The 26,665-nt window shown below is 47.1% G+C and overlaps 1 protein-coding gene across 3 annotated transcripts in view; it reads right to left on the bottom strand.

Moving 5' to 3' along the window:
- MYO7B (myosin VIIB) overlaps positions 1-26,665 on the bottom strand; it is a 390,666-nt gene that overhangs the window by 296,131 nt on the left and 67,870 nt on the right. For 2 of the 3 annotated variants that reach the window (XM_030215810.1, XM_030215809.1), the window contains exons 5-7: positions 13,297-13,481; positions 6,027-6,148; positions 4,212-4,354 (exon numbers count right to left, since the gene is read on the bottom strand). In XM_030215810.1, coding sequence (XP_030071670.1) covers positions 4,212-4,354; positions 6,027-6,148; positions 13,297-13,481 — 450 coding nt within the window. The remainder of the gene's footprint in view (positions 1-4,211; positions 4,355-6,026; positions 6,149-13,296; positions 13,482-26,665) is intronic. The other variant, XM_030215811.1, reaches the window with a different exon arrangement.

Below are 26,665 nucleotides of genomic sequence, written 5' to 3'. Positions count from 1 at the left end.
ACAAGTTGTTGGCCCTCGCCTCTGGGAGATAGGCGCGAGCCGTCCGAGAATCCAGCAGAGCTCCTATGAATTCGAGCTTCTGCACTGGGAGAAGATGGGACTTTGGATAATTTATCACAAACCCCAGTAGCTCCAGGAGGCGAATAGTCATCTGCATGGACTGCAGGGCTCCTGCCTCGGATGTGTTCTTCACCAGCCAATCGTCGAGATATGGAAACACATGCACCCCCAGCCTGCGAAGTGCCGCTGCTACTACAGCTAGGCACTTTGTGAACACCCTGGGCGCAGAGGCGAGCCCAAAGGGTAGCACACAGTACTGGAAGTGGCGTGTGCCCAACTGAAATCGCAGATACTGTCTGTGAGCTGGCAGTATCGGGATGTGTGTGTAGGCATCCTTCAAGTCCAGAGAGCATAGCCAATCGTTTTGCTGAATCATGGGGAGAAGGGTGCCCAGGGAAAGCATCCTGAACTTTTCTTTTACGAGATATTTGTTCAGGGCCCTTAGGTCTAGGATGGGACGCATCCCCCCTGTTTTCTTTTCCACAAGGAAGTACCTGGAATAGAATCCCAGCCCTTCTTGCCCGGATGGCACGGGCTCGACCGCATTGGCGCTGAGAAGGGCGGAGAGTTCCTCTGCAAGTACCTGCTTGTGCTGGAAGCTGTAAGACTGAGCTCCCGGTGGACAATTTGGAGGTTTGGAGGCCAAATTGAGGGTGTATCCTTGCCGGACTATTTGCAGAACCCACTGATCGGAGGTTATGAGAGGCCACCTTTGGTGAAAAGCTTTCAACCTCCCTCCGACTGGCAGGTCGCCCGACACTGACACTTGGATGTCGGCTATGCTCTGCTGGAGCCAGTCAAAAGCTCGCCCCTTGCTTTTGCTGGGGAGCCGCGGGGCCTTGCTGAGTCGCACGCTGCTGACGAGAGCGAGCGCGCTGGGGCTTAGCCTGGGCCGCAGGCTGTCGGGAAGGAGGATTGTACCTACGCTTACCAGAAGTATAGGGAACAGTCTTCCTTCCCCCGAAAAATCGTCTACCTGTAGAGGTAGAAGATGAAAGCTGCCGGCGGGAGAACTTGTCGAATGCGGTGTCCCGCTGGTGGAGAGACTCTACCACCTGTTCGACTTTCTCTCCAAAAATATTGTCCGCACGGCAAGGCGAGTCCGCAATCCGCTGCTGGAGTCTATTCTCCAGGTCGGCGGCACGTAGCCATGAGAGCCTGCGCATCACCACACCTTGAGCAGCGGCCCTGGACGCAACATCAAAAGTGTCATACACTCCTCTGGCCAGGAATTTTCTGCACGCCTTCAGCTGCCTGACCACCTCCTGAAAAGGCTTGGCTTGCTCGGGGGGAAGAGCATCAACCAAGCCCGCCAACTGCCGCACATTATTCCGCATGTGTATGCTCGTGTAGAGCTGGTAAGACTGAATCTTGGCCACGAGCATAGAAGAATGGTAGGCCTTCCTCCCAAAGGAGTCTAAGGTTCTAGAGTCTTTGCCCGGGGGCGCCGAAGCATGCTCCCTAGAACTCTTAGCCTTCTTTAGGGCCAGATCCACAACTCCAGAGTCGTGAGGCAACTGGGTGCGCATCAGCTCTGGGTCCCCATGGATCCGGTACTGGGACTCGATCTTCTTGGGGATGTGGGGATTACTTAGTGGCTTGGTCCAGTTCGCAAGCAATGTCTTTTTCAGGACATGGTGCAAGGGAACAGTGGACGCTTCCTTAGGTGGAGAAGGATAGTCCAGGAGCTCAAACATTTCAGCCCTGGGCTCGTCCTCCACAACCACCGGGAAGGGGATGGCCGTAGACATCTCCTGGACAAAGGAAGCAAAAGAAAGACTCTCGGGAGGAGAAAGCTGTCTTTCAGGAGAGGGAGTGGGATCAGAAGGAAGACCCTCAGACTCCTCGTCAGAGAAATATCTGGGGTCTTCTTCTTCTTCCCACGAGGCCTCACCCTCGGTGTCAGACACAAGTTCACGGACCTGCGTCTGCAACCGCGCCCGGCTCGACTCCGTGGAGCCACGTCCACGATGGGGGCGTCGAGAGGTAGACTCCCTCGCCCGCATCGGCGAAGCTCCCTCCGCCGACGTAGTCGGGGAGCCCTCCTGGGAGGTGGCCGCAGTCGGCACCGCACGCGGTACCGACATCGGGGACCTCACCCCGGGCGATGGGCCAGCCGGCGCCACGCTCGACGGTACCGGAGGCGCAAGCACCGCCGGTACCGGAGGGGTAGGGCGCAACAGCTCTCCCAGAATCTCTGGGAGAACGGCCCGGAGGCTCTCGTTCAGAGCGGCTGCAGAGAAAGGCATGGAGGTCGATGCAGGCGTCGACGTCAGAACCTGTTCCGGGCGTGGAGGCTGTTCCGGGCTGTCCAGAGTGGAGCGCATCGACACCTCCTGAACAGAGGGTGAGCGGTCCTCTCGGTGCCGATGCCTGCTGGGTGCCGACTCCCTCGGCGACCCAGAGCTCTCGGTGCCGACACGGGGAGGGGACCGGTGTCGATGCTTCTTCGACTTCTTCCGAAGCATGTCACCGGAGCTCCCCGGCACCGACGAGGAGGACGTAGAATCCATCCGTCGCTTCCTCGGGGCCGAGACCGAAGAGGGTCGATCTCGGGGGGGCTGTACCGCAGGAGCCCTCAGGGTAGGAGGAGACCCACCCGAGGGCTCACCGCCACCAGCAGGGGAATGGACAGCCCTCACCTGCACTCCACTCGATGCACCACCGTCCGACGACATCAGGAGACGAGGTCCCGGTACCACCGACGTCGATGCAGCTATCCGATGTCTCGGCGCCGATGCAGAGGGCCGATGCCTCGATGCACTCGATGCACTGGGAGCCAAGGAAGAAGGTCTGGACGCTGATGACGTCGATGCACACGATGACCCCGGTGCCGATGCCGACGAAGAGCCCGAGAACAAAACGTTTCACTGGGCTAATCTCGCTACTTGAGTCCGCCTTTGTAACAGGGAACACAGACTACAGTTCTGGGGATGGTGCTCGGCCCCCAGACACTGAAGACACGAAGAGTGCCTATCAGTGAGCGAGATTACCCGGGCGCACTGGGTGCAGTTCTTGAAGCCGCTGGAAGGCTTCGATGTCATGGGCGGAAAAATCACGCCGGCGAAGTCAAAATCCGAAATGACGAATTTGGAGCACCAAAACTTTAAGGGAGAAAAATCTCGACCGAGGCCGAAAGAAGGCCTACCCCGACGACGAAAGAAAACTTACCGGGGCAAAAACTGGAAATACGGGAAGGGAAAACGAGATCCAAGGGGGTTTTCGAAGCACTTCCCGACAAATTTACAGAACTTTTCCGAAGAAAAACACGTCAATATAAAACGGACGCGCGAGGTCGACTCTCCGGGGCTCGACACGACAAAAAACACAGCCGTACCGAGTGCGGACGAAAGAAGACTGGCCGGCTCGAGCCGGTTTCGGGCGGGAAGACGGCCGCGCATGCGCGGTGCGCACGGGCGCGCGAGAGCTAGCAAAGGACTTTGCTAGGAAGATTCCGATTGGAGGGGCTGCCGAGGACGTCACCCATCAGTGAGAACAAGCAGCCTGCTTGTCCTCGGAGAAATAATATTCTCCTCCTGAGCAGCTGCTTCTTCACCTGAACCAGAAGCAGATACTGCCAATGATTCCACGTCTGTACCATGCATAAAAAACTAATCCAAAAAAGTCTGGGGGGATAGCACAAGTAATGGACACTCTAAGTGATATACCTTCATTTTACTTTACACTTAACCATGGCAAAAATGTCAAAACAGGAGGCAGCAGAACAATAACACCAACTAAATATCAGAACTTGATGTGATCTGTGTTCAGTGCAACACTACTTTTGATCCCCATGGCCATGTATTTAAATATGCATAGAGGGAAATGACGAACTCACTAGCCTATTATGCCCTTATTCATTTACCCATGAACCATGAAGAAAAAACTGTATGGTTTACTTATTGTTCAATGTTTTTAAGGAGCAGGCTGGTATTAATGGGTTGCTGACCCACCTCCAATTAAATTTCTCTAAATGTGTCAGTTTCCAAATTTTCTCCATCTGCAATATCAGGTGTGCAAAGCATACATCTCACAAAGATGCAAGATCAAGCACAGCTTGTCAAATCAAAGAGGCATATGTGTGCAGACATCACTTGTGCACATTGCATATTCTTCTGTTATGTATCACCTGTGTCTATGCATGACCTCACCTGTCTGCAAACCCTTGATTTCTCTAGCAGGAATTGCTCGATTCTGGCTCCTTCTATAGCTCCTATTTCATTGAAGTGAATGTCAATGTATTTTCCAAAACGGCTTGAGTTGTCATTTCGAATTGTTTTAGCATTTCCAAAGGCTGGAAAGAATAGTGGGAAAAGTGTGAGAAGACACCATTCATTACTCACAGTTAGATATTTCCAGGTGCCCTGCTGCATATTAAACTTAGTTCTTAAAGGGAGATATTTAATGAAAATGAGATCTAAAGTCTTTCTTTGGATATCCATCTGAGAATTCTCTGATAAAATTTTATTACACTGCAGTTTATATTCTTTGGTTCCCTTACAAAATCAGCTGCGGAAATGCCAGTATAAAACTGAGATATACTCAAATGGAAATTCAAAGAGCTTTGATCCTCTGAATCAGTGGCAGGAATGTTTTTTTAATGAAGGGATGTATTAGTAATCACGAAATCCTGGGAGGGAGGGGGGAGAGGCTGCATTACCGGTTTTATGAGCCAGGGGTTCCTACACCCCTTCCCTGAGGACTTTTCATTTTACCTTTTATGTTTTTTTCCACTCTTGTTTTTTTGTCTTTCAGCAACTTCTTTTTATTTGTTTTATTTTTGCTTATTTGCTTTTCTTCTATCTTCTCTAGCTTCTCATCCTTCTTACCATTCCTGTTGTGGCCCCACTAGAACTAGTATCCTTTCCTTGTCCCCCCCAGAACCAGTTACCCCTTTCTCATCAGCAGCAGCCCACAGAGCTCTCCCTGCACCTCTGGGCATTTGCTTTATTTTGCATTCAGCAACATCACCACCTAGTGCAGGGCTAACACTCACTCAAAGGCCTGCTATCTCCTGCAGAGCCAAGAGAAGCAGCTTGAGCCAGTGCTGTGAATAATGATGCAGGTGCTGGTGGCTGCTGTAAGCCAGAGAGAAATGGGTGAAGGCTGGGGGGTGGGGGGACATGAGAGAGACTGGATGAAGACTATGGAAAGGGGGTATGAGAGAGAGACAGACAGACTGGGTGAAGGCTGTGGGAAGGAGGTATGAGAGAGAGAGAGACTGATGGGGACCCAGGCTATGATGATAGGTGAAACAGAAGCAATTATCTCTTTGCTTCACCTATTTAGAGGGTGCTGTCACACAGCTGGTAGCATGCACTGGGATGGGAGACTATTGACTTCTGCAATTGAATAGCAGTGGTACCTTAAGGAACTGATTTACTGAAGTTTCTTTGCACACAGGCACAAAACAGGGGGAAAAAAAACCTTAATAATTCAATTTCTAAAAGAGCTGCTGCTGATCAGGGAGGGGATTCCACCCCCCACCCCCAAATAAAAAAAAACATCTTTCCTGGGGACAATGTTGAAATGGTGGGGAAGGTGAAGCAAGAAAGGTCTTAGACACTGACTCCTAAGCTTTTGGGCTGGCCCCTAGATTTAATGAAAAATTGTCAAGGCCTGCTGTAGCAGAACTTGCTTATCCAGTCCTACTCTAGCTGAGATCATTTTCATGCACCATTTCTGAGCTTTTAATTATGTTTTACAAATTCCTTGTGTACTCTTTATGGATTGGCAAGTCAAAATCCAACACTGGCAGTGATCTAAGTTAGTGGTTCTCAACTCAGTCCTTAGGGCACATCCAGCAGTCAGGTTTTCAGGACATCCATAATGAATATGTATTAGATAGATTTGCATACAACAGAGACAGTACATGCAAACCTGACTGGTTAGGTGTACCACCGATCTAGGTTACATAACAAACTTGCAGCACTTGCGCTGTCACTGGGGAATGAGCTTGATCTTACCTTCTAGGATGGGGTTGGCCTCCAAGATCTGCTGTTCAATCCAGGAATGCTGTCCACTGATTGAAGCTAGAAACTGTAGCATCAGTTTGGTGCTTTCAGTTTTCCCTGCACCAGACTCCCCACTGAAATATAAAATAATAAATGTTAGAATGCACTGAATGAAATGAAGGGCTGCCTAAAGAGGTGTTCACAGCTAAGCCCATTAGAAAGCAAAAGACACAGCTTCCATTTGGAAATGAAGACTCAGAACTGTTGACCCACCGTTACCCACCAACCTGGTAATTTCAGGTATCTGAAGATGTATGGTAGAAAGGTCTAAAAAGATTTGCAGTCTTTGCTATAATGGGAACTCCTAGTTTTCCTGTCTGTAGTGGCTAAGGGCAGAAATCCCAGAGAAAGTGAACAATAACAGAGGAACACATGAACATTTCAGGGTCAATATTCAGCCAGTGGCAGTTAGCGTTTTGCTGACTGCTGCCAGTGTTATTCCCAGATATTCAATGCTGGGCTATGGTCTAGGCTTCAGCATTAAACATCTGGTTTTTAAAGGTAGGGCTGACTTTTACAGTCCTATTTATGTGGTTACCTTGGCCGGTCAAGTGCTGACTCCACCCCTAGAAAGCCTCCAAAAGAGCTGGTTTTCACTTAGGCACTAACCGCCAATTTTCAGCAGCGAAAACCAGTTAAGTGCTGCTGAAAATTAGAGGATAGCCCCGAACAAGCAATTTAATCAGTCAGCGACCAGTTGTGGCTTGTTAAATCATTTTAAATATCAACACCTTCATGTTTTTCATTGAGTGCTCCCAATTGCTTCGAAATTATCTGGATGGGTTGATCAGGAAGTAGGGGAGTTTGGGCATCTGTCATGTTTCTAATGAAGGGAGAAGGATGGGTCAGAACATTGGAAACAATCTTAAATCTATGAAAAAATTCTTTAAAGAATTTTTTTTCATAGATTTGAGATTGTTTCTGGGGGGGGGCGGGGGTTGACTGACGACTGACACAATGTAAGGTCTCCATCATCATTTATATGGTGATGGCAGAACACTGAGGTCTTTTTCTCCCTTTTGGAAACTCATTATTGCTGTGGGGAGGGTAATTGTTGGACTTACATTTTAACCTTGTTGTAATACACGTTTGAGTAAGTCATTGCCTCACTTTTTTTGATATTTAGTCTGAATGCTGAACATCTTTGGCCTGATATTTAAAAATGATTTAAATGACCAGGAGAGGATCTTGGCTGTTTAAGTTGCCTGTTTGAGACTAGCCGGGCACATTCAACGCAAGTTAACTGGATGGTGGCACTGAAAATTGCCAGTCAGACAGCTATTTTGGGGGGTGTTCCGGGGGCAGAATCAGCACTTGGCCAGTTAATTTATTTTATTTTATTGTATTTGTATCCCACATTTTCCCACCTATTTGCAGGCTCAATGTGGCTTACAGAGTCCTGTTATGGCATTGTCAAGTGATATTCAGCACTTATCCGGCCAAGGTAACTGCATAAATAGGACCGCACAAAAATCAGTCCTATCTTTGGAGTACTTTTACAAAGCCGCGGTAAAAAGTGGCCTGCTGTAGTGTGGGTGCGTCTTTTTGGCGTGTGCTGAGCCATTTTTTAATAGGTGTACACAAAAATTAAAACTAGCATGTACCTAAACAGTCCTCACTGCCAAAAAATGTAAGGAACAGCTTGTTGGTTAGACCACTTAGACTGGTGTGGAGAGAATTAAGCCATCAATGAGCATTTGACACACATCAGAGTGGATTACTACCTATAGTGGGGAATGGAGACTTCCTTCCAGGAATGGATAATTTCAGATTTAAAATTTGGAAGCAAAAAGGGCTTAAAATTATACAAGACCTGGTAGACTCTACTGGTAAGCTTAAAGGGGTGGATTCATTGGGGATAGGAGAAATATTGTGGATGGATGCCTTCGCATATCAACAGATCTCTCACTATGTTGTAGGGATCCCCAAAGAGTTTCTTACTATGGATGTGCCCAACAAAATAGATCAACTGTATGAAATGCCTACTGAGGAAGTGATATCAATATCGCTCCTTCACAAAAGGCTTTTACAAAGTGAAGCACACAAAACTATGAACCATCTCCTACTGAAATGGTCAGCAGACCTTAAGAGGGTGGTGACATCACACATGTTGCTGAGTAGTATACAAGAGATTCCTAGACGAATAGACAGCGCAGAATTAAGAGAATGTCAAGGAAGGGTGATTTTTTAGGGCCTATACATCTAAATTACGGCTTTTCAAAATAGGAGGGGTGAGAGAGCCAACATGTGGGAGATGTGGAAGAGCTCCATGTACAACATATTATCATGCTTTGTGGGAGTGCTGGGCGATCCAACAATTCTGGACCAATCCCTCCCCACATCTCTCTGGTTTTCTCTGTTCACAATATGAACACTTTCTTTTTCTACCATCTGTCATTTGGTTGAGACTCTAATTTACACATTTTGCTTTCTTTTTTGTTGCCCTTTATCTGTGGAACATATTGCCCCTTTCTTATTATTTATTTATTTTTATTTTTTATTTATTCGTAGCATTTGTATCCCATATTTTCCCACCGATTTGCAGGCTCAATGTGGCTTACATTTGCCATAATGGTGGTTGCCATTTCCTGGTAACAGAATTACAAAAGGCATTGCATTAGGTGCATACATACATGGTGCATACCTGTACATACTTGGTAAAGAAGAATACGTTGTGGTATTGCATATTATTTCATGAGTGAAAGATTGGATTGTAGTATACATTAGTTCATCGACTATAGAGAGACCATAATCGACATAAGGAATGAAGTGGTAGTGCTTGATCAATTATTAACAAAGAGGTTATTCATTCAAGTGAAAAAGAGTTCAGTTTTCTAGTTCATGTGCAGTCTTATTATTTAGTGTTGAGGATGGATGTTATTGGTATGCCTTCTTGAACAGTTCAGTTTTCAGTAGCCTTTGGAAGATAGGTCTTGCGTTGTTTTTATGGCCTTCGGTAGTGCGTTCCATAGTTGTATGCAGATGTAGGAAAAACTGGTTGCGTATGTGGATTTATATTTTAGCCCTTTACAGTTGGGGTAATGGAGATTGAGGAATGAGCGTGCTGATCTTTTTGCGTTCCTAATAGGCAAGTCTATAAGGTCTGACATATAGGCTGGGGCTTCTCTGTGAACGATTTTGTGGACCAGGGTGCAAACTTTAAATGAAATTTGTTCTTTTAATGGGAGCCAGTGCAGTTTTTCTCTTAGGGGCTTGGCGCTTTCGTATTTCACTTTCCCAAATATGAGTCTGGCTGCTGTGTTTTGGGCGGTTTGAAGCTTCTTAATGATTTGTTCATTGCATCCGGCATAAATGGCATTGCAGTAATCTAGATGGCTTAGTACCATTGATTGTACTAGGCTGCGGAATATTAACCTTAGGAAGAAATGTTTGATCCTTTTAAGTTTCCACATTGAGTAGAACATTTTCTTTGCAGTATTTTTCGCATGGTCTTCGAGTATGAGATTTCAGTCAATTGTGACTCCCAGAGTTTTTAGGCTATCTGAGACCGGAAGGGTGTAGTCTGGGGTGTTTATAGTATTGGGTTTGTTTGTGTTATATTGTGAGGCTAGGATGAGGCATTGTGTCTTTTCTGCGTTTAGCTTTAGTTGGAATGCGTCCGCCCATGAGTTCATTATTTGGAGGCTGTGTTTGATTTCATTTGTGATTTCGGTTATATCATGTTTGAATGGGATGTATATCGTGACATCGTCTGCATAGATGTACGGGTTGAGTCCTTGGTTAGATAGCGATTTGGCTAAAGGTGTCATCATTAAGTTAAACAGGGTTGGTGAGCGCGGTGATCCTTGTGGTACTCCGCATTCAGGTTTCCATGGTGTTGATGTTTTTGAGTTTGAAATCACTTGATATGTTCTTGTTGTTAAGAAGCCTTGAAACCAACTTAGTACGTTTCCTCCAATCCCAAAGTGGTCTAGGATGTTTGAGAGTATTTGGTGGCTAACCATATCGAACGCGCTGGACATTCAAATTGTAGGAGCAATACATTGTTCCCGGTTGCAATCAATTGTTTGAATTTGGTTATGAGAGTGGTTAGCACTGTTTCAGTGCTATGGTTGGATCGAAATCCTGACTGTGATTCGTACAGTATTGTGAATTTGTTTAGGTAGTTAGTAAGTTGTTTGGTTACCATACTTTCCATTAGTTTGACTATCAGGGGGATGGATGCTACTGGTCGATAGTTGGATGTGTCATTTAATTTTTTCTTTAAGTCTTTGGGTATAGGTGTGAGTAGTATATTTCCTTTGTCCTTGGGGAAGAGTCCGTGTTATAACATGTAGTTTAGGTGTGATGTAAGGTCTGTTATGAAGCGTTTGGGGGCGAACCTTATCAGGTTACTGGGGCAGATATCCAGTTTGGAGTGGGTTTTGGAGAATTTGTTGATTGCTTGAGTGATGGCTTCTTCGGTTAGCAGGTCGAAGTTATTCCAGGTTCGATCTGCTGGATATTCACCGAGAGTTAGATTGAATGCTCCTTCATGAAGTTTAAGACGAGACTAAAAACCATTTTTTTGCACTAACATACACTGAGATGTAGCCATGAGGATTGGACTATACATAGAACAGAGCATTTCTTCTTGCCTATCTCTTCCCTTCCTTTTTTGCTATTTCCTGCCTTTATGATCCTGTTCTGGATGGAGTTCCTTTTTCCCTTTAATTCTATTTATTGTGCAATGTAAATCATTTTCCTATTAACCAGTGAAAGGTGGTATATTAGATAGAGAAGGAGGCACAGAAGGTATATTGGATTTAGCTCATGCCTTTTACAGTTGTAATTTAAAGTGAACCCAGAAAGGGAAATGGAAATGGGACAGGATATACCGCCTTTCTGAGGTTTTTGCAACTACATTCAAAGCGGTTTACATATATTCAGGTACTAATTTTGTACCAGGGGCAATGGAGGGTTAAGTGACTTGCCCAGAGTCACAAGGAGCTGCAGTGGGAATCGAACTCAGTTCCCCAGGATCAAAGTCCACTGCACTAACCACTAGGCTACTCCTCCTCCTCCAAGAAGGCTTAAAATCTAAAAGGGAAATATTCACAGGAGTTCACTGGATAAAAAGGCTACTATCCTGTTAAATCTTGCTGGCTGGGAAAAACTGAGGGCCCTGTTTACTAAGGTGAGCTAGCATTTTTAGTGTGTGATAAAATTAGTGCATGCCAAACGCTACATATACTCATATATTCCTTTGGGTGTCTCTAGTGATAGTGTGCATTAAAAACGCTAGCATGCTTATAGCGTGGCTTAGCAAACAGGGCTCTTGGATATTCAGTGGCACTTAACCAGATGGTGCCATTGAATATCCAGGCAGACTGCCACAGCACTACCCGAACAGAGCTAGGGCAGTTCATGGGTGGAGTCAGGGTGTTGCTGGGACTTAGTTAGTAATGATGTTCAGTCTGCTACCCAGGTAAGTGCCTGGATAAAGTTATGCCAACAAAAAGGCTGTCCTAGCTTTATCCAGGTACCAGTGTGAATATAGGCTGGTGCCCAAATAAGTCCTAGTAGCCAGATATACCCAGTAATTCAGGCCCTCATGATCAAAAGCAAACGCCGGCGCTAGAGGCTGTTAGCGCCATATTAGCACCGGCATTTGCTACCGCCCCATGATTAAAGAGCGCGTGAAACAACGAGCTCGAGGGCTCCTTGCGCAAGTACCATGCTAATGCATGCTAAACAGGGCTCAGCGCATTCATCGCCAATGATCACTGGCCAGCGCGCCAAAATTTGGGTTGCTGGCCATGGCAAACCCTACGCCAGCTCCGATCTGGCGTTAGGGTTTGCAGATCATTGGGGAGGAATGGTGAGCCCTGTCCAGTATGCAATTACATGTTGGCAGGCCCCCGTTCCCCCCCAAAGCAAACCTGCCAACAGGGGGCTGGAGGTCCAGTGGACCTCCGGTCCCCCCGACGATCCCACCCCCCAGGTTCAGGGAGGGCTGGAGATCCGGTGGGTCTCCAGCCCCCCCCCAAACCCCCAGAAAATGGTCCCTGGTGGTCTAGTGGCCGCCGGCCAAGCCCCCTACCACCCTCCCACCCAGCGAGCAATGGGGTGATTCCCTTATATGGTCTGTAGCCCCGCCCAGCACATCCCAGGATGCACTGGGTGGGGTTGGGCGCCGCCATTTTGCGGCGGCATTAACCCAAGGAAGAGGAGGGAGGCAGGCTTTCTCCCTCCTCCAACTAAGGTAGGGGGGCCGGGAGGGGGTTGTCTTTTACGCTGGACCACCAGGGATTGGTCAGACAACGCTGGGGAAGGTGGACTGGAGGACGGCCCTGACAAGCAATTGGACATTTTTCCCCAGATTTTTTTGTGATGGGTGTTCTTCTGCGAGGACATCCAAATAAAAAAAACTATTTAGACGTCCCTTTCGATTATGCCCCCCTCCAGGTCTCTCTCCGCCAATCACAGCGCGTTTAGCTGTCACCGGTGTCAGCTAAACGCGCTGTGATTGGCAGAGAGAGACCTGGAGGGGGGCATAATCGAAAGGGACGTCCAAATAGTTTTTTTATTTGGACAAACACCCATCACAAAAAAATCTGGGCAAAAACGTCCAATTGCTCGTCAGGGCGTCCTTTTTTTTATGTTTAAGTGAAGGATGTCCATGTTAGGCGTCCTCGCATGTCCTGATGCCGGTGGTAGTAATTTGGTGCAACTCTCACCCCCCATCGCCCCCAGAGCCACGTGTTCCCGGGGAGGAGGGTCTGCACGGTCAGCAGCAATCCACCCCCTTCTTCCGAGAGTGGGGCGGCAGGGATCACCGGCTGTACCGGCGGCTGCAGCTTGCGCTCCGGCTCGCGGCTCTGGCAGTGCTCGTCAGGGACGTCCTTGGCATGCGCAGAGCAGCCAGCATAACGCTTGGCTGCTCTGTGCATGCTCGACCGGCCGACTGGCCAACTGTTTTCCGAGGAAATAGAGAATGCAAGTAAGCTACAACTAGCAGCTCAATTGCATTCCATTTCCTTGATGCATGGCCATTCCCTACCGATTCGCTATGGAATCGGTAAGGGAACGGCTCTTCCGAGGACTTTAGTGCATCTAGCCCTTAGACTGTAATCACAGAAAGGCGGTATATCAAATTCCATCCTCTTTCCCTTAATATGGATTTGCTGGAGAGGTGTATGTTGTATTAAAAAAAATCATTACACTACTGTGCTTCATCATAGTATGCTGCAGCAAACATCAGAAAATTGTCTCTTGTTACCTGATCACACAACACTGGTCCAGCTTCTTATGTTTCATACTGAAGAAGCAACTGTCTGCAATGGCAAAGATATGAGGCGGCAACTCTCCAATCCGCCTGTTGCTGTACAGTCGTATCTGCTCCATTGTGTACAGTGGAAGTACCTGGTATGGATTCACAGTGACCAGAATTGAACCAATATAAGTCTGCGAAAGGAAGCATTAGCAGTAGAATTAACACAGGAACTGCACAAAATGCTAGCTGTACACTGAACCAATATAAAAGAAATAGCTCTCATGTCCTTTGAACAAGCAACTCCAGAGTCCAGACAGGTAAGAAGGCTTTCACGATTCAATGCCAGTCTAAAAAAATAATTAACTGATAAAACAGCATGAAAATCCCATGACTGAGCTGCTCAGTGTGTCCACCATTTACTCAGCAGAATGAGCATCTATGATGTCAGCTTGTCTCATATTGTGCAGAATGTGGTAGATGAGACAAGATCGGTGTTCCTGCTGATTACATAAGGTGGATGTACCCAGCTGCTAAAGAGTGGAATTTTCTTGGCATTTTACTAGGAAGCCACACTTTCATCATAGCTAGTTCCCAACCAGGGACACTGTCTCACCTCTGACAACTGCCCTTTAAACTACAAGCAGCAACATCATCCACAAACAAAGCCCTGCCTGAACAACCAATGAAACAGGGCACTGATGTCTACAAGCATTGCACAATCTAATTTCCACCTAGAGAAGGGACAACTTTCTACAAGCAGGGCATTACACTGAGACAGGAACATAACCATAGGAAACAAAGGAAGGAGGAACTAGTGATCTTAAGGGTAACTTTCAAACAACATGCGCACATGTAAAGTCCACAGGTACTTTGTACTCACAGATCATATCATTTTCCACAGGAAATAATTTTGCTTTGAAAAATGGCATCATCCCTGGAGGCTAGAGTAGCAGACTTGAAGTGGAGTGCTTCAGGGATCTGTACTGGGACCGGTACTATTTAACATATTTATAAATGACGAGAGATGGGGATCAAATTTGCAGATGATACAAAACTATTCAAGGTTGTTAGAACACATGTAAACTGTGAAATATTATAGGAAGACCTTAGGAAATTGGAAGACTGGGCATCCAAATGGCAGATGAAATTTAATGTGGACAAATGCAAGGTGATGCACATTGAAAAGAATAATCCGAATCATAGTTTCCTGATGCTAGGGTCCACCTTTGGGGTCAGCGCTCAAGAAAATGATCTGGGTGTTGTTGTAGATAATACGCTGAAATCTTCTGCTCAGTGTGTGGCAGCCAAAAAAGCAAACAGGATGCTAGGAATTTTTAGGAAAGGGATGATGAATAAGACTGAAAATACTATAATGCCTCTATATCGCTCCATGGTGCATCCACACCTTGAGTATTGCGTTCAGTTCTAGTCACCGTATCTCAGAAAAGATAGCGGACTTAGAAAAGATTCAAAGAAGAGCAATCAAAATGATAATGGGGGTGGATCTCCTCTCGTATGTGGAAAGGCTAAAGAGGTTAGGACTCTTTAGCTTGGTAAAGAGACAGATGAAGGGAGATATGATTGAGGTCTACAAAATCGTGAGTGGTGTAGAACGAGTAGAACTAAATCGATTTTTTACTCGTTCCAAAAATACAAAGACTAGGGGACACTCGAGGAATTTACTGTTACGGTTGTGAGTTCTTGTGCCTGTTGGGAGAACAGAGATGAAGAGTCAAACCTGCGCTCCGTTAGGCAGCCGAGCAATCCCGCGGCTTCACCTGTGGTGACTGCCGTTCCCCAAGGGTTGAGCCCCCTGGTGCAGGCGGCCGACAGGACTTCTGGAAACAGGCGGAGAGCAATCTGGTGTTCAGGCAAGGATCGGGTCAGGCGACAGGCTAGACGTAATCCGGTATTCAGGCAAAGGTCAGGTCAGGCAGCAGGCAAGGAGTAATCCGGTAGTCAGACAAAGGTCAGATCAGGCAGCAGACAAAGAGTAATCCGGTACTCAGGCCATGGTCAGGTCAGATAGCAGGCACAAAACGAAGTCACTCAGAAGCACTATTCAATCTACAGAAGTTGAAGCCGAAGCACTGGAGTAAAGGACAGACGCTCCTAAAGTAGCCCCCACCATTAGACACAAGCGAGATCAGCTGGCAAGGGAAAGCTCCAATTGGATGAGTCAGCTAGGAGAGGCGGAGCCTGGCTGCAGGGAGCCTATCCAGTGGCAGGGGTGGAGCGAGTGTTCTCGGGCCCCACGCCTGGAAGAGAAGAGACCCGTAACTACTTGGAGCGCCGACCACCTTGGCTGCGCCGGCGCTCCACACCATGGGCGCGCAGCGGGACCAGAGAGGAGCACAGCAGCAGCGGTGAACACGGAAGACGTCGGAGTGCCCACGCCTCCAATCTGGCCGGCACTCCCCCCCCCCCCCCCCCCCCCCCACGGTGGCAGCAACATGAAGCGGGCAAGGCGGCAGAGGCCGGGTGAGGAGCGCCACAGGTGAGGGGCGTGACAGTACCCTCCCCAGAAGATCCCCTCTCCGTCCCGGTCCGGGTTTAGAGGGATAGCGGTTATGGAATTCGTGGACCATGTCTGGAGCATGGATGTTGCTGGCTGGTTCCCAGGAATTATCCCCCGACCCATAGTGTTTCCATGACAGTAGGTACAGTAGTTGTCTCCCCCATCATTTAGAATCCAAAATCTCCTCCACCTCATACTCTGGATCTGGTTCGGTTTCGGGTAATGCTTGTCTCGTGGCCTCCAGATGCCATCTGGAGGTTAGGAAGGGTTTGAGCAGAGATACGTGGAATGCGTTGTGGATTCGCAGGTTACTAGGTAACCGGAGCCGGTAAGTAACAGCCCCCACTCGGGACTGAACTGGGAAAGGTCCAATGAATCGGGGGGGGGGGGGGCAAACTTGAGAGAAGGCAGCCAAAGTTTCAGATGTTTAGTGCTTTGCCCCGGTTGAAAAGTTGGCGCGGCCTGTCTCCTTAGATCAAAATAGTGCTTGGACCTGGCCGCGGCCCACTAGAGGTGACCCCGCACCTTACTCCAAGTATTGTGGAACGTGGCAATGGTATGCTGCACCTGGGGAGGAACTTGAGTGGGAGCAAATGGTGGAGTACACGAGGATGATGTCCGTAAACAGTGTAGAATGGGGAGGTCTGAGATGTGGAATGCAAGCTATTGTTATAAGCAAACTCTGCCCAGGGCAGCAAAGAGGTCCAGACATCTTGACAGGGGGTGGTGTAAGCCCGTAGGAAAGTCTTGAGTGTCTGGTTTGCTCTTTCCGCCAAACCGTTGGTCTGGGGGTGGTAGCCCGAGGAGAAATGGGTAGTGATGCCAAAGGTGGAGTATAAAGCCCTCCAAAATCTTGATGTAAACTGAAAGCCTCGATCACTGATGATTTGTTGGGGTAAGCCATGCAGACGGAAAATGTGCAGGATAAAATGGGACGCAAGGGTAGCAGCCGTGGGCAGCAATCTCATTGGTACAAAATGGGCCATACGGGAAAACCAGTCAATTACCACCCATATGACCGTGTTCCCCTGGGAGGGAGGCAAATCAGTAATGAAATCCATGGAAATGTCCTGCCAGGGTTGTTGGGGTACCGGTAAGGGTTGCAACAGGCCCCAAGGTTTCTTGTGTGAAGACTTGCTCTGGGCGCAGACAGGACAGGATGAAACATATTGGAGAATATCTTGAGCCATGCGAGGCCACTTGTAAGAGCGAGAGATGAGATGAAATGTTTTCTGAAATCCAAAGTGCCCTGCGAAGGCAGACGAGTGTCCCCACTGAAGAACTTTCCTCCGAAGTCGTGGAGGAACAGTGGTCTTGCAAGAGGTGGAGGCTCCCAAGATGGGGGGTGCACATACCGGGTTGAGCATTGGATAAGGCTCCTCCTAGTCTTCGGGCGCTTCAAAGATCCAAGAAAGCGCATCCGCTTGTACGTTCTTGTTGGCCGGACGGAAAATCAGGCGGAAATCGAACTGGGCGAAGAACAGGGACCATTGGGCCCGGCATGGATTCAATCTTGTGGCGTTCTGTAAATAGAGGAGGTTTTTGTGATCTGTAATCACTGTAACTGGGTGCGCAGCCCCCTCTAACAAGTACCGCCATTCCTGGAATGCCAGCAGCTCGTGATCTCCGATAGTGAAGTTCTGTTCCGCAGGCGAGAATTTCCAAGAAAAGAAAAAGCATGGATGCCGTTTGCCGGAGGGCAGGGTCTGGGATAACACTGCCCCAGCCCCCAGGGACGAGGCATCCACCTCCACCAGGAGGATCTGGGCTGCGAAGCACCAGAGCAGACAGGAAGGCTTCCTTCAAGGTGGAAAAGGCTGAAAGTGCTTCAGGGGACCAGTTCCTGACGTCCGCCCCCTTCCTCGTGAGAGCCGTCAGAGGTGCGGTAATCAGAGAATAGTTCTGAATAAATTGCAGATAGTAGTTGGCAAATCCCAGGAATCTTTGCAGGGCCCGGAGTCCCTGGGGAACCGGCCAATTGCGGATGGCTTGAAGCTTAGTAGGATCCATCTGGAGGCCTTTAGCGGACACGATGTATCCCAAGAAGGAAATCACTGACTGATGGAAAGCACACTTCTCCAATTTGGTAAAGAGGCGGTGTTCTCGGAGTCGTTGGAGGACGGTGTGGATGTGTAAAGGGTGCTCCTGCCGAGAGTTGGAGACCAGAATGTCATCAAGGTAGACAATGACCGAAGTATATATCAAATCTTGAAAAATAAAATTAACAAAATTTTGAAAAACTGCCGGGGTGTTACAGAGCCCAAAAGGCATGACGAGGTACTCAAAGTGACCTTCGTGAGTGTTAAAAGCTGTTTTCCACTCATCTCCCTCCCGGATCCATACCAAGTTGTAGGCTCCCCGTAAATCCAGTTTCGTGAATATCCTGGCTCCCTGTAATCGGTCAAACAATTTGGGAATCAGAGGAAGCGGGTACCGGTTCTTAATAGTGATGTTGTTTAAGCCTCTGTAATTGATGCAGGGTCGTAAAGATCCATCTTTTTTAGAGACAAAAAAGAATCCAGCTCCCGCTGGCGATGAAGAGAGTCGAATAAACCCTTTCCGTAGATTCTCCTGGATGTAAGTATGCATGGCCCGGGACTCATCCTGGGACAGCGTATACAATTTACCCCTGGGCGGAGTAGTTCCCGGAAGCAACTCTATCGGACAGTCAAAAGACCGATGAGGAGGAAGAGTGTCGGCCTCCTGGGCACTGAACACATCCTGGCAATCCTGGTATTCCTTTGGTAGACTGGCCTGCGTAACCTGCAGAACTCTGGGGAGAGCTGCAAGGACCCTGTTAGGAGGCTTGATTGGCAGAAAACATATCTGAAAACAACAAGAACCCCAGCGGCCGATTTCTCCAGTGGACCAGTCGATAGTAGGTGCGTGGAGGCGCAACCAGGGCAGACCCAGAATTACTGGGTGAATAGCTTGAGGAAGAACCAAAAACTGAATCACCTCTTGGTGCAAGGCCCCTACTTGCATAACTAGGGGAGAGGTGACCCGCGTGATGGGCCGAGGGAGGGTTGACCCTTGAATAGAGGTGATCTGCAGGGCCGGTTGGCAAGGAACCGTGGACCCCCCTAACCGGACCAGGAGATCCGCATCAATGAAGTTTCCCCTGGCCCCCGAATCTAATAGGGCCACAGTATGGACACAGAACCCCTGCCCTTGCAGAAGGACAGGTGCAGACAGCAAATTATCAGGAAGGGAGGACGACCGACCCAGTGCCACTCCCTTCACGGGGCCTGGGCCGCAGCGTTTCCCGCCTTATTCAGACAAGCATTCACAAAGTGTCCGGGGTGACCGCATTACATACAGAGATGGTTCTTGCGGCGATGAGATCTCTCCACCTCGGAGAGGCGGTGTCGCCCATCATCATGGGTTTGTCCTCGGTCTTGGCCCCAGCCCCTCCAGAGGCTCCCGGCGAGCCCGACCGGGTCGGCCAGCGAGCTGGCCTCTGTCCCGGTCGTTGACTAGCCCGCTCTTGTGCTCTTTCCTGGAACCAGATGTCAATCCGGGTGCATAGGGTAATGAGAGCGTCCAGGGTCATGGGAAGCTCCCGGCCAGCTAATTCATCCTTTATTCGACTGCCCAAACCCTGCCAGAAAATGGCCAACAAGGCCTCCTGGTTCCAGCGTAATTCTGCAGCGAGGGTCCGGAACAGGACAGCATAGGCTCCTACCGACACTGTCCCTTGCTGGATACGCAATAACTCCCCAGCGGCAGAAGAGGGATGTCCCGGCATGTCAAACACCATCCGGAATCGACGCAGGAACTCCCCCAAGTCTGAAAGAATGGGGTCACACTGCTCCCAAAGAGGCGAAGCCCAGGCCAGAGCTGGACCTGAGAGTAGCGAAATGATATATGCAATCTTCATACTTTCAGACGGAAAGGACCCGGGCTGCATTTCAAACAGCATCTGGCACTGATTCAAAAAACCTCAGCAAGCCGAGGGGTCCCATTGAAACGAGGCAGCTCCAGAAGCCGCAGACCAGGAGTCGGAAGAGCAGGCCTGGTGTTATGATTCTGCCGGTTTGGCTGAGGGGGAGGGGGGACGTCTCTTCTGATTGGCTGCCAGGGGTTGTGCTGACGTCAGGGGATAGTACTTTAGCCTGCAGCTAAAGAGTTTCTCTGCTTTTGCGTTACTTACTTGGTGGTAATAGGAAAGCCTGATATGTTTCTCTCAGAACATGCTCTAGGTTCTGACAGGGATCTGTGTTGTATTAGAGTATTCTTTTCCTTCCCTCTGGGTTAGCTGCTGCTCTGTGTGTGTGTGCTAGCTCTGTAATCAGGGTCAGCTGCTCGTTTGTTTAGTGGGGGCTGGGCATTGCTCAGCCTCCGGGGCTCTGGGCTGAGTGAGAGCGTTCTCCTTTGTTTGTTTGTTTTAAGGATTGAGTTTAACCCTTTGTGTACTGTGTGTATTGTATTCCTGCCTCTGCCAGTGTGTTTGTTGGATGGGCCCCACTCCCTCTCGGGAGGGGAAGTGTTCTCTCTGATTGTTTGTTGATTTATGGCACTCTCTCTCTGCTGGCTCTACAAGCTTAACCCTTTGTGTTCCGTGTGCCTCTGTCTACAGTGGGTTTGAGGCAAAGGCTTTCTGCCTTCCTTTTGTGTCTGGTTCCTCTGGCTTCTGCCTGGGGCTCCTACCCTGGTGGTGGGGGGGGGGGGGTTGCTGTGTTAGTTCCCCTATCCTGCGCTAGTCCCCTGCATGGGCGTGGCCCGCTCTGGTCCTTTGTTTCCCCCTCTGCCCTATTGCTGGTGTTCAGCGCGTGTCTGGCATCTTGGGGCCCTCTGGGTTCTTTCACCCCTCCCTGTGTGTGATTGGGTTCCAGTTCAGCCGTGAGGCTCGCACGAGTGGCTCTGTGTGCGTGGGTTCCGGTTCGGCCGCAAGGCCTGACTATGCCTATTTCCCTTCTTCCTGAGGGACTGTGGGGAGGGGTAGCTTAGGGGGTATTGTGTAGCTGAGGTGTGCGGTGGTGGGTCGGTCTCCCCTTGGCCTGGGTCGGCGCCCTGCTGGCCTCGGCCAGGGCCCAAGGGCTCATGACCAACCCAACGGATTACACCTGGGGCCTGAGGTGCCGGCAGGAGGCTAGTTCTTGAGGGTAGACATCTGGGAGCAGACATCTTGTAGAACACTGGACAGTCTGTTCAACTGGGCTTGTTGCTGCTGCACACTTGAGCCAGATCCGCCAGCTCAGTCTTGTCGAATGAACTCATGGCTTCGGCTTACTGTTACGGTTGTGAGTTCTTGTGCCTCTTGGGAGTACAGAGATGAAGACTGAAACCTGTGCTCCGTTAGGCAGCCAAGCAATCCCGTGGCTTCACCTGTGGTGACCGCCGTTCCCCAAGGGTTGAGCCCCCAGGAGCAGGCGGCCGGCAGGACTTCTGGAAACAGGCGGAGAGCAATCTGGTGTTCAGGCAAGGATCGGGTCAGGCGACAGGCAAGGTGTAATCCAGTATTCAGGCAAAGGTCAGGTCAGGCAGCAGGCAAGGAGTAATCCAGTAGTCAGGCAAAGGTCAGGTCAGGCAGCAGGCAAGGAGTAATCCGGTATTCAGGCCAAGGTCAGGTCAGATAGCAGGCACAAAACGAAGTCACTCAGAAGCACTATCCAATCTACAGAAGTAGAAGCCGAAGCACTGGAGTAAAGGATAGACGCTCCTAAAGTAGCCCCCACCATTAGGCACAAGCGAGCTCAGTTGGTAAGGGAAATCCCCAATTGGGTGAGCCAGCTGGGAGAGGCGGAGCCTGGCTGCAGGGAGCCTATCCAGTGGCAGGGGTGGAGCGAGCGTTCTCGGGCCCCGCGCCTGGAAGAGAAGAGACCTGTAACTACTTGGAGCGCCGGCCATCTTGGCTGCGCCGTCACTCGACACTGTGGGCGCACAGTGGGACCAGAAAGGAGCACAGCAGCAGCGGCGGACACGGAAGACATCGGAGCACTGACGCCTCCAATCTGGCCGGCGCTCCCCCCCCACGGTGGCAGGGGCATGAAGCGGGCAAGGCGGCAGAGGTCGGGTGAGGAGCGCCACAGGTGAGGGGCGTGACAGTTACATGGAAATACTTTTAAAACAAATAGAAGGAAATATTTTTTCACTCAACCAATAGTTAAGCTCTGGAACTCTTTGCCGGAGGAGGTGGTAACAGCAGTTACCGTATCTGGGTTTAAAAAAGGTTTGGACAAATTCCTGGAGGAAAAGTCCATAGTCTGCGATTGAGACAGATATGGGAAGCAACTTGCTTGCTCTGGGATTTGTAGTATGGAGCGTTGTCATGATTTGGGTTTCTGCCAGGTACTTGTGAACTGGCTTGGCCACTGTTTGGAAAACAGGATACTGGGCTAGATGGATCATTGGTCTTACCCAGTATGGCTACTGTTATATTCTTATGTTATGTTCTTTAAAAGAGTATTATTTAGTCTACGTTGCAGAGACTGATGTGAACCCAGCCACCCAGTCAGGCAGCTGGAGTGAAACCTCTATCAGTTTTCATCATATTTGGAAGAATCAATGCATTTGCATTCTTCTCAGCATGGATTTCGTTCACAACATAGTACAGAGACAATGCCTACAGTGCTTACAACTGAGATAAAATGACATTTAGCTATGGGCAGAGAAGCTATTCTTTTACAGTTTGATGTTTCAGCGGCTTTTGACACTGCTGATCATGGTCTATTGTTTATTAGGCTGAGTGAAATGGGAATGGGGAGGGGTAGTTGTTAAATGGTTCTCAGCCTTTTGGGCGACAGATATTATATGGTTATGAAAAATGGTGAGGTACCAGCAGGATTGATGCCAAAATGTGGTGTTCTGCAGGGATCTCCACTGTTAACTTAGCTCGTTAATGCTTATGAGTCACCTTGGGGGATATCTTCAGTCAATAAATATATTCTCATTATCATATGCTAACGATAATTTTGTGGTGTCCTGTATAAAATTCTTTGGAAAGTACTTTTTACTGTTAAAACATTACATAAGGATAATAAAATATTGGGCTTCAGCTAATTTTCTTAAACTTAACACACAAAAAACAAAGTTAGTTTGGTTCGGAGACCAACAAAAAGTAAACAATAGTTCTTTTATCAGGTACTTCACTAAAATTTGATATCAAGTCAAGAGTACTAGGTGTAATTCTTGACTCTAAGCTCTCTTACCAATATCAAAATTAATGAATTAGTAAGGATATTTTTTCCACTTATGCAAATTGAGAGCAATTAGAGCATCTTTGAGTCCTGGTGGATTTTGAACTGTAGCTCAGGCTAGTCTTATGCTCATTACTGGATTATTGCAATTACTTATATTGCAGTATAAGTAAGCAAAAACTGAGGAGACTTCAACTGTTGCAGAACACATCAGCCAGATTAATTTTTAAACTGGGTAAGTTTAGTACGGTCAGGCCACTTTTGAATAATTTACACTGGCTGAGATTGGAATTCTGTATTCAATTTAAAGTAGCCTGCTTAGTTTATAAGAGTACATATGGCACAAATTCAGAAATTGTAGGGGATTTACTTTTGTTTCCAGCTCATAGAAATCATCTAAGAAGTTCTAAAACACTGTTACTTGACATTCCATCTGTAAAGCATATGTGGTTCAAGTCTGTATGGGAGCATTCATTTATGTTTCAGGGAGATAAATATGGAATAATTTACCTGTAAACATTTGCTTGATTACACCTTATAGCTCCTTTCGAAAGGCTCTAACATCTATTTTCAATACAGAATTCTGTTTCATAGCAAATATGTTTAATGATATACACTGAAGATCTTAAAATGAAAGGATTATTGATTTAATTGTGCGTTTGATCCGGATAGGATTTTTCTCTAATTCTGTAATCCACTTTGCACCGTAAGATTAAAAATGGAATAGAAATAACAGAATAGAATAGAAAAAATGCTGGACTATGGAGGAGGGGGCAGGAGGGAAGAGAGAAAGGGACAGGGCGATGTCAGGCTATGAGGGTGGGGAGGGAGAAAGAGGGGCAGGAGCTGGGCTAGAAGGGTGGAGGGAGGAAGACTCTGAGAATGATGGAACCATGTGGAAGAGGCTAACGGGGGGTGAAGGTGTCAAAGAAATAAATGAGAAAAGAACAGTGATTACAAGGGGTAGAAATATGGTAATAGGGAGTAGATTAAAGATGAAAGGAAATGGAAGGCTGGGGAAGGAGTGAGATGGAGAATGGGAGAGCTAGTGGGTCAGAGAAGGAGATGGAATTTGATGTACCCATGATGTATTGTAAGCCACATTGAGCCTGCAAAGAGGTGGGATAATGTGGGATACAAATGCAATAAATAAATAAGTACCTGAAACGTAAAAAGAAGGAGAAGGGTGAGAAAGAGGGTGAAACTTGAGTGAAGAGAGAGGCAGTAAAGAAAAAAAGAAGAAAGAGATAAAAAGGAAAGATTGATATGTCAAGGCAGGTGTAGTGAGCACAGGCGAGAGGAGAAAAGACAAATAGACAGCAGACGCTTGATGAAGAATTAGCAGAAGACAGACAGGAAAGCAGAAAAGAGAATCTGGAACCAACATGATAGAAAATTAAAATGTCCAGATAACAAAGGTAGAAAAAAAACATTTTATTTTGAATGTACATTTGAACATAATAACATAAGCATTGCCATACTGGGACAGACCGAAGGTCCATCAAGCCCAGTATCTGTTTCCAACAGTGGCCAATCCAGGTCACCAGTACCTGGCAAGATCCCAGAACAGTAAAACAGATTTTATGCTGCTTAGCCTAGAATATGCAGTGGATTTTCCCAAGTCCATCTTAATAATGGCTTATGGACTTTTCTTTTAGGAAATTATCCAAACCTTTTTTAAACCTGCTAAGCTAACTGCTTTTACCACATTCTCTGGCAAATAAATTCCAGAATTTAATTACTCACTGAGTGAAGAAATATTTAAATTTACTACTTAGTAACTTCTTTGCATGCCCCCTAGTCCTAGTATTTTTGGAAAGAGTAAACAAGCAATTCACATCTACCTGTTCCACTCCACTCAGTATTTTATATACCTCTATCATATCTCCCCCTCAGCTGTCTCTTCTCCATGCTGAAGAGCCCTAGCCACTTTAGCCTTTCCTCATAGAGAAGTCATCCCATTCCCTTCTTTGTACCTTTTCTAACTCCGCTATATCTTTTTTGAGATGCAGTGACCAGAACTGCACACAGTATTTGAGGTGCAGTCGTACCGTGGAACGATACAAAGGTATTAAAACATTCTCAATTTTGTTTTCCATTCCTTTCTAATAATTCCTAACCTTCTATTTGCTTTCTTAGCCACCACTGCACATTGAGCAGAGGGTTTCAATGTATCATCAACAATGACACCTATATCCTTTTGCTGGGTGGTGACTCCTAATGTGAAACTTTGCATGACATAACTATGGTTTGAGTTCCTCTTTCCCACATGCATCACTTTGCACTTGCTGACATTTGGTTGCCTAGTCTCACGGTCTCGTAATGTCCTCTTGCAATCTTTCACAATACTCTTGTGATATAACAACTTTGAATAACTTTGTGTTATCAGCAAATTTAATTACCTCAATAGTTATTCCCATCTCTAGATCATTTATAAATACATTTTTTTTATTAACTTTCGAAGGTAGCCCTTCTTCGTCAGATCAGAAATAAGCAAATGTTGGTAGATGACAGTATATATAAGTGAAACATGAAAGCATTTCAGTGACAGTCTAACAGGATGAGGGTGGATAGGTAAGGGACAGGAAGAGTCGGGTGGATGAGGGACAGGGAGATATGCATGGAGATAGGAGGGTGACAAAGCAGTACAATTTTATGGTTTATAAGGGCTAGAAAACCCAGATCTTTCTTAAGTCCTGTGGTGAGTGTCAAAATATTTAATCTATCACTGACAGTTTTAAGTTTTTAAAAGTATGTTTTTGTTCTATAAATCAGTAAATGAATGCAAATCATTTAAAATTAAATATGCCCAAAACCAAAATTCTTTTTCCTATGATGATATCCTGTTTTATTCATTTTCAAATTAATGAGACTGTTATTACAGTTTTGGATAAAATTTGATACCTTGGAGTTATGTTAGATTCAGTGTTAAATATGAAATGTCAACTATAGAAAATGATTGGGTTTTAAAAAGTTTTGGACAAGTTCCTGGAGGAAAATTATAGTCTGCTATTGAGATAGACATGGGGGAAGCCACTGCTTGCCCTGGGATTGGTAGCATGAAATGTTGCTACTAATTGGGTTTCTTCCAGGTACTTGTCATCTGGATTGGCCACTGTTGGAAGCAGGAAACTGTGTTCTAAGTTAAGGGTGGTTAGGTGTTTGAAAGACTATTTAACTCCTGTGAATTTTAGGATAGTAATTCAGAGTTTGATTAGTCTCTTAAATGATTACAGTAATAGTTTACTTATTGGGGTACATAAATGTTTGTTGAAAGCACTTCAAATTGCTCAGAATGCTTCTGGTTGTGTTCTGAGTGGTCTTTCAAAATACAATTACATTTCCCCTGTTCTCATCAAATTCTATTGGTTGCCAGTTGATAAAAGAATTCAATACAAAATGTTGATGCTTATCTTTAAGGTGTTAAACAACAATATACCTGTAGCAATTTCTTCTACTTTACATTTATATCAACCTCCACGAGCATTAAGGTCAGCCGTAATGAATATACTAGCTGTCCCAATTTTTCGCTCTGTGAGATTAGAGGAATATAGATTCTCCATCTTTTCAATAGCAGGACCAAAACTATGTAATTTGTTACCATCAAGTTGAAAAGAATCAATTATCATTTAAGAAGAAATTGAAAACTTTTCTGGTTCAGCAAGCCTTTGGGGCAGAAGCACTGGGCAGTTGTTAATTATTATATGCAAATTCCAAT

This window comes from Microcaecilia unicolor, chromosome 10 (genome assembly GCF_901765095.1).
Source record: "Microcaecilia unicolor chromosome 10, aMicUni1.1, whole genome shotgun sequence".
Taxonomy (NCBI): Eukaryota; Metazoa; Chordata; class Amphibia; order Gymnophiona; family Siphonopidae; genus Microcaecilia; species Microcaecilia unicolor.
The sequence above is the reverse complement of the archived record's forward strand: the minus strand, read 5'-3'. Positions and strand labels throughout refer to the sequence as shown.